The sequence below is a fragment of the Danio rerio genome, chromosome 3 (assembly GCF_049306965.1).
Source record: "Danio rerio strain Tuebingen ecotype United States chromosome 3, GRCz12tu, whole genome shotgun sequence".
Classification (NCBI taxonomy): Eukaryota; Metazoa; Chordata; class Actinopteri; order Cypriniformes; family Danionidae; genus Danio; species Danio rerio.
This window is the reverse complement of record NC_133178.1, coordinates 65862501-65876842: the sequence shown is the minus strand read 5'-3', so window position 1 is coordinate 65876842 and position 14342 is coordinate 65862501. Positions and strand designations below refer to the sequence as shown.

Here is a 14342-nt window from a genome sequence, read left to right as displayed (position 1 = left end):
ATATTTCATTCATGTTGTTGTCTTTATCTAACGACATATTCCCTGACTTTGGTCATTGGAATCTATTAAGTTACTTGTTCACGGGTAACATGTTTTGGTTAAGTGCAAAGATAAGTTAATGATTAATCCAGGTACATTGACTGATCGCTTGCCTTTATTTCCTACAATGTATAAACTTATTGTATGTTATACTTTTATAATTGTCGATTATTAAAACTGATATTCAGCAAAAGAGAGGGTGCGTTTCGTATTTTCACTGAAATTGAAAGGAGGCAGTTGTTATCGGCTCCGTTTTGTTATAAATATCCACACAGTGAAGATGACGCTCATATATGCAGCACGACGCCTCAACATTTCTGCTGTCTGTTAAGTTGCTAATATTAAAAAGAAAATAGGCAGTTCCTTAAATCATGTTTACATTTTATTGTTGAGAAAGTGAAACAACGTAGCCAGGGTGATGTGAATGAAGTTATAAAGTACACTGTTCCCTGTGAAGATTTACGCGTGTCCTCGGTATGTTTTCCATATCAAACTGAGAAGGGGGAGACTGCAGCCTTGATCAAACTTGCGAAGTCTTAACTTACAATAAGAGGATGCAAGACTGAACTGTGTGTGTTAGGCTACTTAATATTCAGGAAAAGCCCCAATCAGAGAGGCGAATGTCTGCAGCCCCGCCTCCGTTTTCAGATGTCTCCGTTTTCCATCATCCACACTGAGACGGAGCAGCAGCGTTTCAAGAATGAAAACAGCTTCTCCAGCGTTTTCGAAACGCTCCATTTTCGGCGCTCGAGAACTCCGGCGTAGTGTGGACGGATGGCATAACCGTAGCAAAACTTATGCGTTTTCAAACTAAAACGCACTAGTGTAAACGGGGCCTCAGATTAAAGACGTGTAGTGAAACTGAAGAGGAACTTACCCTCCTCGTTCTCTTCAGAAAACACCACTTTACTCCTCGCCGCCTGCAGAAACAGAGAGAGCTTATTCTACCTACATAAAATCCATTTATAATTTTGATCTTTTATCTATAATAAAAAGACGTTGACAGGGTTCCCCACTTTTGGAAGGTAAATCCTGCCAATTTTAAATAAATCAAATAAACATTGGAAATGAAAATGAAAATCAGATTAACAATTTCATTTTAAAACACTGTTCGCTAAATATCAGCCAAAATGGAAAATGAAATTAAATTATTTCATTTTTATTTTCATTTTCACTTTGACAACACATCGTCCCTGTCAAATTGATAATTAAAATGAAGTTGCCGATTTAACATTTAATTTTCACTGCATTTCCGCATCAAGACTGCCAATATTAAAATAAAAAGCCAAACTGAAAAACAAAATGCAAACACAATTTTTACAAAGCGTGTTATTAATGTTCACGCTATAATAGTGACACAATTCAAATTAAAATGTAAATTTAAGCTTTCCTTTTATTGACACTTTTTCATTTCAGTTTTCATTTGCGATTTCATTCAAGCTGTATGCAAAGCCTATGCTAATCAGTGGGAGGGGCGTATTCGAGTGACGTCGAGTGCTTTCACACACAGAGCCCGAGGGCAGAAGCACGGTTTTGATGGATGGGACGGCGTTAGTTACTAGTGTAAATACAGTATAACAGAAGTAAAATGGCAAAACTGTTAGTCAGCTTTTACGTGAAGCAGCTGCTGCATTGGTAGAGCAAGAGGAACGCGGGACACAGGAGAACCAAACGTCAAACTTCCGTCCCGCAGCAGGAGTCGCGGACTTCCTCAGTGGGCAGAAAAACTGCAGCGTAAGTGCGGTAGGCCTTGTGATGAAGTCGTATTGTATATACTGTATTAGGTCTTGTGACGTTAACAACATGTTAGTCCTAAAATCGTTGAAAGACAGCTAAATCAGCTCGGTAAAGTTGGTTTTTTGTTTGATATTCGCCAAAGTCATGCACGCAGTGTTAGGGATCATCTGCAAATTACACCGACAGAACCAAAACAAAAATCTCTCCTGTAGTCAGTTTAGTCCCTAGAAATGTTAAGTCAATGCTCACATCCTGAGGTGCGATTCACACGAATGAAGCGGTGCAGGTTGATCGTTTTGGCAGCTGTGGTTGCCAGAACTTTTCCATTAAAATATAATACAAAACATAAAATAAATAAAACCGCATGTCATTGATTTTTTATAGCATTATTCACCAGTGTTTTGGAAGATGAACATTTACATGTAATGCCTTTAGTTTCACAGTCTAAAACGCAACCATAAGCAGGTATAAACACTCCAATCTACATCACTAATGGAAAAAAAATCAGAAAAAGCACAGTAACGTCAACAAAAAGGCATAATAAAATGAAGTGTAAGAATTCTGGGAATGTCAATTTACAGTAATTACCAGTATATATTAGGGAAACATACCTTTAACCAGGTTACAGACTGGTTAACTGTTGCATTTTACAGCATTACTGTTGAAATTACAGTCATTTTTTACAGTGTATGTTTGCTTTTAATTATTTTTGAGTGTAGGAACCCTGAGTTAATAAAAAAGACATCAAAAGCAATACATATTACATAAAATAAGATTCAGAACAGCTTTTAAAGATTTACTTTATCAATGTGTTCCTGCTAAAAGTCATTCAAACCAAAGTGTATGTTTAACAGTGTGTCTGCTCATGCAATATTGACATTTTTGAGGAACTTTGGCCTGCAGGACGAGACCAAACCCGTGATTTATGAGCAAAAACTTGCTCTTGCTAAAAAGCTGCGTTGAGATCAGTTCTTGAATCTTCAAGGAGTGACACGCTGCTTCTAAAACAGGAAGTAAGAGTCAAAAACAAACCTCTATTTCTGAGAGGAGCCTCTTCAGTCTCGTCATGTCTTTAGTCATGATCCCATTCTGCGACAAGCACAACGCAAAGTAAATGTCAAGCAGCACTATGAAAGAGCAGCTAAAATGATAGTTTATGTACATGTATGTATATTGTAATTAACAGGTTAAAGCACAATTGAAAAATACAGAGCACATTGTAAAATTGTACATCAACATGTGACAGTGTGAAAATAAGGAATAAATGTGGAGCGGTGCATGATTTTGTTCTTTAGGAGCCGATTAGATTGTTGAAGACGGGCAATGCTAACGAAAAAGGAGGAAGATGGAAAATGACAAAGTCAGAGCAGAAGAGAGACACCCACTGACAGCTCAGCTTAACTGCCTAATAGCCCCGCCCTAAAACACAGATAGTCCCACCCCAAACGAGAAAGTCCTGCTCTAAATACTAATAGCTCCGTCCTCAATGACTGATAGTCCCGTTTTAAAAAACTGATATCCCAGCCTGATCTCACTAGAAAACGTAAGTATTTTACGTTTTGCCAGTTTAGTGGCTAATACGTACGAATTAGTACGAGTTCAGTCGTACGAAATGGTACGATTTTAAAAAGGAGGCGTGGCACCTGACCCCACCCCTAACCCCAACCGTCATTGGGGGATAAGCAAATCATACTAAATTGTACGAATTAGATCGCACAAATTCATACGAATGATATTCATACTAAATGAAAAAGTTACGAATTGCCGTGAGATTGTGTTGGATATCCACACCCTAAACCACTGATAGACCCACTTTAAAGCGCACAGCATTATCCCTAAAACACTGCTAGACCCGCACTAAAAATAAAAGCAGTACTGCTCTAACACTGATAGACCCGCCCAAAAAAGAGAGCACCACCCTAAAACACTGATAGCTCCACCCTAAAATAAAAAGCAGTACCGCCCTAAGACTGATAGCTCTGCCCTAAAGCAGACAGTATAACCCTAAAACACTGGTAGCTACACCCTAATGCAGACAGTAAAGTCCTAAATACAGATAGCTCCACCCTAAAGCAGACAGTACCACACTGAAATACTGATAGTTTCACCCTAAAGCAAATCGTAGTCCTAAAATACAGATGGCTCCGCCCTACAGGCAGACAGTACCATCCTATAAAACTGATAGCTCCGCCCTAAAGCAGACAGTACCGTCCTATAACACTGATAGCTCCGCCCTAAAGCAGACAGTACCGCCCTAAAACACTGATAGCTCCGCCCTAAAGCAGACAGTACCGTCCTATAACACTGATAGCTCCGCCCTAAAGCAGACAGTACCGCCCTAAAACACTGATAGCTCCGCCCTAAAGCAGGCAGTCCCACCCTAAAACACTGATAGATCCGCCCTAATGCAGACAGTACTGCCCTAAAACACTGATAGCTCCGCCCTAAATCAGACAGTACCGCCCTAAAACACTGATAGCTCCGCCCTAAAGCAGACAGTATCGCCCTAAAACACTGATAGCTCCGCCCTAAAGCAGACAGTACTGCCCTGAAACACTGATAGCTCCGCCCTAAAGCAGACAGTACCGCCCTAAAACACTGATAGCTCCGCCCTAAAGCAGACAGTACTGCCCTGAAACACTAATAGCTCCGCCCTAAATCAGACAGTCCTGCCCTAAAACACAGATAGCTCCGCCCTAAAGCAGACAGTCCCACCCTAAAACACTGATAGCTCCGCCCTAAAGCAGACAGTACCACCCTAAAACACTGATAGCTCCGCCCTAAAGCAGGCAGTCCCACCCTAAAACACTGATAGATCCGCCCTAATGCAGACAGTACTGCCCTAAAACACTGATAGCTCCGCCCTAAATCAGACAGTATCGCCCTAAAACACTGATAGCTCCGCCCTAAAGCAGACAGTATCGCCCTAAAACACTGATAGCTCCGCCCTAACGCAGACAGTACCGTCCTATAACACTGATAGCTCCGCCCTGAAGCAGAGAGTAACGTCCTATAACACTGATAGCTCCGCCCTAAAGCAGACAGTACCGTCCTATAACACTGATAGCTCCGCCCTAAAGCAGACAGTACCGCCCTAAAACACTGATAGCTCCGCCCTAAAGCAAACAGTACCATGCTAAAGCTGCGGTCACACTAGGCTTTTCCTTCCATACACTTCCATTCATACGCAGGGGAATGCCTAAGACCGGAAACCTGGGGTCATGCATCAAGTTTCACAGGTTGCTTGACCGCATGAGACCAATTGAGGATCAAAACATGACCTCTCTGGACAGAAATTTAAAACAGAGCAATCGCTTGCTTTTAAATAGTCTAATCATCTTGTTTAATCCCGCCCCTTTTCGCAGCTCGCACGACAGAATTTCGCACCCACAAACTCTAGTGAGACCGCAGCTTGACACTGATAGCTCCGCCCTAAAGCAGACAGTACCGCCCTAAAACACTGATAGCTCCGCCCTAAAACAGACAGTCCCACCCTAAAACACTGATAGCTCTGCCCTAAAACAGACAGTACCGCCCTAAAACACTGATAGCTCCGCCCTAAAGCAGACAGTACTGCCCTAAAACACTGATAGCTCCGCCCTAAAGCAGACAGTCCCAGCCTAAAACACTGATAGCTCTGCCCTAAAGCAGACAGTATCGCCCTAAAACACTGATAGCTCCGCCCTAACATAGACAGTACCGCCCTAAAACACTGATAGCTCCACCCTAACGCAGACAGTACTGCCCTGAAACACTGATAGCTCCGCCCTAAAGCAGACAGTACTGCCCTGAAACACTAATAGCTCCGCCCTAAAGCAGACAGTCCTGCCCTAAAACACTGATAGCTCCGCCCTAAAGCAGACAGTCCAACCCTAAAACACTGATAGATCCGCCCTAAAGCACAGTACCGCCCTAACACTGATAGCTCTGCCCTAATGCAGACAGTCCCAGCCTAAAACACTGACAGCTCCGCCCTAAAGCAGACAGTACCGCCCTGAAACACTGATAGCTCCGCCCTAAAGCAGACAGTGCCGCCCTAAAACACTGATAGCTCTGCCCTAAAACAGACAGTACCGCCCTAAAACACTGATAGCTCCGCCCTAAAGCGCAGTCCCAGCCTAAAACAGTGATAGCTCCGCCCTAAAGACAGTCGCGCCCTAAAACACTGATAGCTCCGCCCTAAAGCAGACAGTGACACCCTAACACTGATAGCTCTGCCCTAAAGCAGACAGTCCCACCCTAAAATACTGATAGCTCCGCCCTAAAGCAGACAGTACTGCCCTAAAACACTGATAGCTCCGCCCTAAAGCAGACAGTACCGCCCTGAAACACTGATAGCTCCGCCCTAAAGCAGACAGTACCGCCCTGAAACACTGATAGCTCCGCCCTAAAGCAGACAGTCCTGCCCTAAAACACTGATAGCTCCGCCCTAACGCAGACAGTACCGCCCTAAAACACTGATAGCTCCGCCCTAACGCAGACAGTACCATGCTAAAAACACAGATAGCTCTGCTCTAAAACTGATAGCCTCGCCCAAAAAAACACATAGCACCGTCTTGAAGCAGACAGTAGCACCCTAGCAGACTGAAAGCTCCACCCTGAATGACTGATAGCCCCGCCCTGAAGAATGAGAAGAACCGCCCTAAATAACTGATAGATCCACCCTTTAGCAGACAGTACCACTCTACAAAGAACTGATAGCCCCGCCCCAAAGCAGATAGTACCCCCCTAACTGACTGATAGCCCCGCCCTAAAGGCATTCCATGCGATCAGATGAGAGTCATTGAGAAGAGGTAGAGAAGGTTACGATATCTGATTAAGGTTTAAGCGGGCTAATGAATTTCTACACAAGAATGAAATGCATAAACACACTGCTTATAAAAAACACTACTGTATACATATACAGACAAGACGAGTGACTTTTGATGTCATGGCGATCAAAGTGATGTTCGGTTTACCAGTGGTTCTCCGTAGAGCGCCTTAGAGAGAACGCTGCACACTTCCTGCAAGCTTCCGTCCAGCAGCAGACTCTGAAGCCCTGCCCTGAAACTGCCATCTCCCTTGGCCAGCTCCTCAGCAAACACTGCGTGAACAAACACATACACAGTGTGATCAAACATTACCACACACACACACACACACACACACTCCTGAGCTCTCTGAAGAAAGAAACGCTCAAATATCAGAGCCTAAATGCTCTAGTTAACATTAATATGGTTTTTACTCATCAGGGGTCACCACAGTGGAATGAACCGCCAACTATTCCAGCATGTTTTACACAGCGGATGCCTTTCCAGCTGCAACCCAGTACTGGGAAACACCCATATACTATGGCCAATTTAATTAATCAGTTCCCCTATAGCGCATGTGTTTGGACTGGGGGAAACCGGAGCACCCGGAGGAAACCCACTCCAACACGGGGAGAACATGCAAACTCCACACAGAAATGCCAACTGATCCTGCCTGGACTCGAACCAGCGACCTTCTTGCTGTGAGGCGATTGTGCTGCCCAGTTTTAGAATTTATATTAATCATGCATGAATGAAGTGTTTAACCTGAGACAAGCTAAAAAAACAAGACGAGCATTGGCCAGTAAATACGGAGGATGGTAAACCTTGCAGAATGACATGGAGAGGATTTGATCTTACCATGCTTGCAGTCTTCATCAGCCTGATCGTAGTCCTTCTGTTCAGACAAACAGACAACAAAATGCTTACTTTTCTGCTAGTTCTGGGGCCTGTTTCAGAAAGGAGGTTAAGTGAAAACTCAGAGTATTTTAACCCTGAAATGAGAGAAACTCTGGGTTTTCCGTTTCAAAACGGCAGGTTTGTTAAACTCGAGAAATCAGGGTAAGTCAAGCCTGTTTCTGAAAGAAAGGTAACTTTAACTCAGAGTCAGTTACTGTGGTCACTTACTCTGTGAATCTAACCTGGTCTGGAGCAGGTTTACTCTCTAAACTCTGAGTTTCTGTCGGTCTCCTCCCCTTTTTTAAAGATGAAGCGTATTTCTCACCTGAGCCTTACATTTTCACACACCTATTTTAGAGCTCATTTAGGAGATACCGATAAAAACGATTGATGGAAACGTCATGATTCACATAACTTTTGAAAATACGCATAATAAAACGTGCGCATAACTGAGTAGGTTAAATTTTTATTTGATAAGAAAAGATGCGCATAAACTACGAAGTGCACTCAGGGTGCTTTCACACCTACACTTTTGTTTCGGAACGTATCTCGTTTGCCCAGTTAGCGCGGTTCGATTGGCATATGTGAACAGGGCAATCGCGCTCTGTTACGCGCCAAAGTAATTGCTCCGAGATCGCTTGAATGAGGTGGTCTCGGCTCGATTGAAACGAACCCTGGAGCGGTTCGATTGCAGTGAGAAAGCGATCCAATCCGAGCGCGCTTATATCACAGTATTTTATGGATATGTAATAGGCATACGGCTATATGAAGAGAGAATTATGAGTAGGGCGGGAAGTTTCGTGAGTCTCCGGATGCCCGCAAACGAGTGATGATCTCCCGGTAATCTCGCGTCTCCCTCCCGGTCCTCAAATAGGCATCGTCGCGCACCCTTCTCACCCCTCCCCACCGCGTCTCTCCTCAGACACGTCGCGCGCACAACCTGTCAATCACCACCAAACCACCACCTCTCCTGACAGCTTAGCGGGACGCTGCAAAATAAACCCTGACACTCTGACCAATGTGAGGAGAGTTTACTCAAGTGACTTGTTTTAGCTCTTTTGGTCCGATTAGAAACTTTGCAGTGTGAAAGCGAACCGCTCCAAGAGCAACAATGTAACAATTGTAATCTCTGTTTCGGAACAACTGAATCGATTCACAGGTGTGAAAGCAGCCTTAAATTACAGTATGTACATTAAAAAAAGTTTGTTAGAGATGATGATGAAAATGTGTGTGAATGGACAAACCAGCAGACTGAGCACACTGCAGAACATCTTAAATGTTGTTTTAGTCATTCTAAAATGCCTGAACTGTTTCAGTATTAGTGTATTTATTAATTACCTCAAAGCGTCTGGAGCGCGTCAAGTCTCCTTGTCTGGCTTCAAACGCCCCCATGTGTTCATTGTGTGTCAATTGTCTTCTGAGGCGCAAGTATTAAATGAAAAATCATCGACGCAGCTTCTTCTACCGCAGTAAATTCTGTTTTTACTGTTGATATTTGCCGCAAGTTAATCAGGAAGTGACGATTGTGTTCTCTTTGACTCGTTGAATAAAAACGCTGCTTTATTCGCATCTTTTAGGCGTTATTCCAGTTTTGCACACATTTATGTAATAGCCTATATTTTGATGGAAACACAGCTATTGCCTACATTTTTGTCACACACAGAACAAAGTCACGTACGAGGCTTGTCCTTTTTTCCATAAATATTTAGCTTAACCTTCGACATGTACTGTTACAAGATTAATGGGATTATTATTCTGTCTAAAAATTATTTTTAGCACTGCTTACCTTCTTAATGTTATATCAACCTCTATTATTTGATCAATAAAAAGGCAGACACACAAGTGCACTGTTAAATCTATTAAAACTGATAAACGTGTATAAAAGTTTAGAAAAAAAGTATAAACGTCACACATTACATTACTTATTTTATTATACTTAAATGTTTAAATACTTAAAATTAAAAATTATGCATTATCTTGAGCAGCTGTTTTCCAATGCTAACTGTCTCTGTTTCACTGATGGTTGCTTCTTTTTAAATATATACACTCATATTTGCTATAACTTTGCATGAGCAGATCAAGTTCAGCCGGAGAAAGAAATGCTGATCTCTTTTATAAGATGTTGCCATGGTCACTCGTAATATCTGCGCTCTATTGATAATGCCTTTTTATAGTCACAGTGTGCGCGCTTAACTCTGAGTTGGTCTACTCGAAGTTGATTGACCCAACTCAGATCAGCTGTTCTGAAACCGAAAACTCAGAGTTTTTAATCTCTCGGTAAATCAACTCAGAGTTCAAGTTTAAACTCCGAGTTGTTTGAACCTCCTTACTGAAACAGGCCCCTGGAAGTACATCTAGTCAAATATTATTATTTTATGAGCTGAATCAAAATAATTCTTGAGGTTTTTGGGGACAACTCAATTGTTTTATGTTCAGTCCATTTAAATTTGTAAAAAACATTTAAGTAAACCTGGTCGATTTGTGTTGAGACGACAAACATGAAGGAATCGTGTGGAACTTTGCCGTTTTTACAGCGTACACTCAAAACACAAACAAGCTACGCTCAGGAACGCAGCTCTGCTTCTCACCAGCTGTAGTCGTGCTGCTATGCGGTAAAGCAGGGCTCGCGTGCGCAGGAGGGCAGTGCTGGGGGTCGGGGTCCGGGGCCCCATGGCCAGCAGGGCCTCTGTGCTGTGGGCCACCGCCGCCTCATACTCCTGCCTCACTAATGATCCAATGGCCTCGTCACATGACTTCTGTGGCCTCCTGTCCTCCATGACTCTGGGACAGAGTGTCTGTTAGGAGAGATGCAAAGGGTTAAACGTCTCAAGGTGCAGGCTGTCCAGTGCTTTTAAGTCAAATGTTTTTCATTTATATTGTATAAAAGGTTTCGCATTAAGTATGAAGTTAGCTTGGAAATATAAACGTAGCCTAAAAACCACTGTATTAAGGCTGATTTATACTTCTGCGTCAAACGTCGGCGTATGCTACAGCGCTGACGCATAGCCCTTCGCCGTGGCCATCGGCGTCACTGACGTGCACCTCTCAAAAAATGTAACTACACGTCGCAACAACGCGTAGCGCAAGCTCTGTGATTGGTCGGCTTGGTAGCGCTGACGAGTCTGGGCGGGACTGAGAGCCGCGTGAATGGTGCGAGCCTGATGGAGCGATTGTTTACAAGTGTGGAGTCCCGTGAAGGAGCTCCGAATGGAAAGTTTTGTTTTGTGTTTACCTCATAGTTAAGGTTGTTGCACGTCCGCCGGTTCCTGCTTAAAATGAGCGAGTTTGAATCACTTGTACATCCAGGAAGTGTTCAGGAAAAGCAAAACAGAAGCGAAGAAACTCGACACAGAGGAACATTTACACCTCACTGCCAACTAGCGTTTCGGAAGTGTTAATGCAGACCAACAGAGACAGCGCGCAGAAGTATAAATGCACAGCTGCGCGCGTTGCATGCGCCGTGGGTTACGACGGTCACTTGACGCAGAAGTATAAACCAGGCTTTAAAAGCAAACATTAACCTGACTGAAGTCTTGTCGCCTATCTAAGTTTTAGGAAAAGCAGATATTAAATGGACTTCTAGTTGATCATTTGGTATCAGAAGGACTGCATCCATACATCTCTGCAATGACCCAAATCACTGATTAATAAAGTCATCTGGAATGAAGAAGAAAGCGTTCCTGCGGGACTCCCAGAGTTCATCAAGACGCTTTGTGTTCATCTCCAACAAGGGCTGGGCGATTTGTCAAAAAAAAAAAATCTAGGTTTTTTATAAAGTTAGACCGATTCACGATTTCGATTATTTTATTATTATTATTATTATTGTTTAACTAGTCAACTTAAAACATTACAACAACATTACTGAAGTAACATTCTCTTTATAAGTAATAAGGAATTTTGTATTTTTAATGGCCATGCCATACATAAACTGGTCAACAACGTGTAAATAAATGTAAAACAAATGCACGAGTTAAATAGCGTTGCAGAAGATTTGAATAAAACATATTAGGGTGCTTTCACACCTACACTTTTGTTTCGGAACGTATCTCGTTAGCGCGGTTCGTTTGGCATATGTGAACAGGGCAATCGCGCTCTGTTCTGCGCCAAAGTAATCGCTCCGAGATCACTTGAGTGAGGTGGTCTCGGCTCGATTGAAACGAACCCTGTAGCAGTTTCGTTTTCGATTTTCCTGACACACATTCAGTTATAGACGGCAATAACTCAAAAACCTCTTACCCTAAAAAGATCTAAAGTGTGTTTCCTACAGAAAGACAAAGCTGGTTATGTTTCACAGCTGTCTTTCTTTTTTTCCGCTCGACATTACGAGCACTGCTCCGTTTAAGCCCTCGCAGTCTGCGTTTACTTTAGCCGGCAGAGCTCGCGCTGAGAGGAGCTCTCTGTAAGGGACCGTCGGAAAAGTGCTTATTTTTTTTCGTTTTTCTGCTCCGCTCAGCGCGAGCTCTCCCTGTTGCAAGGGCTTAAGTGTATTTGTTTGTTTGATGCTGTCTATGTTTGTGAATGTGTTTGAATGAGAGACAGTGTGGTGCTGAGTGTTTATACAGACAGCATGTTATAGCCTCCCCCCTAAAATATAACACTGTATATGGAAAGCATCGTCAATGCACCGAGATATCGAATTGAACCGAATCGATGGCATGATAATCGTAACCAAACCGAACCGTAAGACCAGTATAGGTTCACACCTCTATTAGATTTAACTCTTTGGTAAAACAAAGCAAGTCTCTTTCAGCCTCCGGCGCCTAGACTGCAGCTCTGCAGAAGACGTTTGGCCTCGAGTCTGGTTTCTCTCGAGGTTTTTTAATTCTTCACTTTCGCCAATTGGTGAAGTTTTTTCCTCGCCGCTGTTGCCACTAGCTTGCATGGTTCGGGAACTGTAGAGCTGCGCATCGATGGATTTACTATTTACGCCCCATTCACATGGAGCTTCAGCGTCACCGCTTGACTGAAGGCGTGTCTGAAGTTGGGGCTAACCCGATCATCATAGCAGCCTCAGCCAATGAAATTCAGTCAGCACCAGGCCACTGTCTAGCTGGTGTATTTGCATACAGCGATCTGATTGGCTGATGTTTCCCAGAGATGGGTTGCGGCTGGAAGGGTATCCGCTGTGTAAAAACTTGCTGGATGAGTTGGCGGTTCATTCCGCTGTGGCGACCCCGGATTAATAAAGGGACTAAGCTGACAAGAAAATGAATGAATGAGCAATTAAATGAAATTGGATATCTTAATGATTAAACAATTTTTGATGGCAAATGTAGTGTTATGAAGGACAGTGACGACAGTATGAGGATTAAAAATGACAATTTGGGAGCATTTTGGGGTCAAACTCTGATCTTTGATTTGCCTTTTAATGTCATCAAAGGGTTATTAAGCTAAAAATAACTGAAAATGTTTCTGCCTCATGGTAAATCGTGGTAAAAACTGTATGATACTGCATGTATTTTATTTTCTTCAGGAGTAATTCATCCATCATCACACTTTTATTTGTTTAGATGGTTAAAAATAAACGTTTTCACACTATTTTTGGCCCGTATACATTTGATATGTTGATTTATGAATTACTTGCATAGTACAAAACTAATTAAACCTTTAATGAAATCCACTGGACTGTATAAAATATAGAAACGAGTAGTGATTACATGAAATTAGATGATATCTTAAGGATTTAGAAACATTTCTGATGGCAAATGAGCACAATTTATTGTTTTAAACGACGGTGACGACAGTATGAGGATTAAAAATCACAATTTAGGAGCATTTTAGGGTCAAACTGTGACCTTTTAATGTCATAAAACGATTTATAATCCAAATTTGACTGAAAATATTATTTTTGCAGACATATACAGTGAACGACATTCTTTCACATGGTAAACTGTGGTAAAGACTGTATGATAAAGACTGCCTGCATTTTATTATTTGCAGGAAAAATTCATCCATCATTAAACTTTTATTTGATTAATGGTTAAAAATAAACGTTTTCCCCCATATTTAGCCGGAATATATTTAATATATCGAGTTTATGAATTACTTGCACAATATAAACTAATTAAATCTTTATCAAAATACACTGGAGCTTATAAAAACATTGAAACTAGTAAGGTGATTATATGAAATTAGATGATATCTTAATTATTAAAATACATTTTTGATGACAAATAAACAAAATGTAGTGTTTTAAAGAACAGTGACAATAGTTTGAAGACTAAAAATGATCATTTAAGAGCATATTAGGGTCAAAATTATTTATTATTAGGCTTTTAATGTCATCAAATGATTCTTGATCCAAATATGACTGAAAATATTAAAGTTTTCTGATATATACACACACTGACATTTTACTGAGCGTCTACCACATGGTAAATCGTGGAAACATTGGCATGATACTAACTGTATGAGGGGGAAAAATTGTTTATCATTTGTTTAGATGGTTATTAAATCTTTGGCCCATATGATACATTTCATTTTCACAAAATACCTGATCTATTACACATTTATTTACACAATATAAAATACATTAACCTTAGTTAAAAGTCTGCAGCAAGTCCCTTAATGCAAAACTTAAAAAGAAATATTAATAAATATAACACCACATGATTAAAATAACCGTTCTGTTACTAATATTTGCATAATTTCACGTATGCTACAAAACACACACCCTGTGCAGAGTCTCCCACTTTCTCACATACACACGGAGAGCGTCGGATATACTACACACACACACACACACAATAACACACAGTCTTACCAAACCAACATCTAATTAACCTCCTGCACACCAAACAAGGCAACAGAGCCTCAGTAAAATATATAAACACTCTATATTTGGATTCCGGGTCAGTTAATAATAGATGTCCCGTCTGA

At 41.7% G+C, this 14342-nt stretch overlaps 1 protein-coding gene across 5 annotated transcripts in view; it reads right to left on the bottom strand.

The window, feature by feature from the left end:
* helz (helicase with zinc finger) overlaps positions 1-14342 on the bottom strand; it is a 77641-nt gene that overhangs the window by 62474 nt on the left and 825 nt on the right. For 2 of the 5 annotated variants that reach the window (XM_021470068.3, NM_213266.1), the window contains 5 exon segments: positions 10052-10258; positions 7425-7461; positions 6735-6859; positions 2809-2865; positions 917-959 (listed from right to left, as the gene is read on the bottom strand). In XM_021470068.3, the coding sequence (XP_021325743.1) occupies positions 917-959; positions 2809-2865; positions 6735-6859; positions 7425-7461; positions 10052-10240 (451 nt within the window). In that variant the 5' untranslated portion in view covers positions 10241-10258. 5 annotated transcript variants of the gene reach the window in all.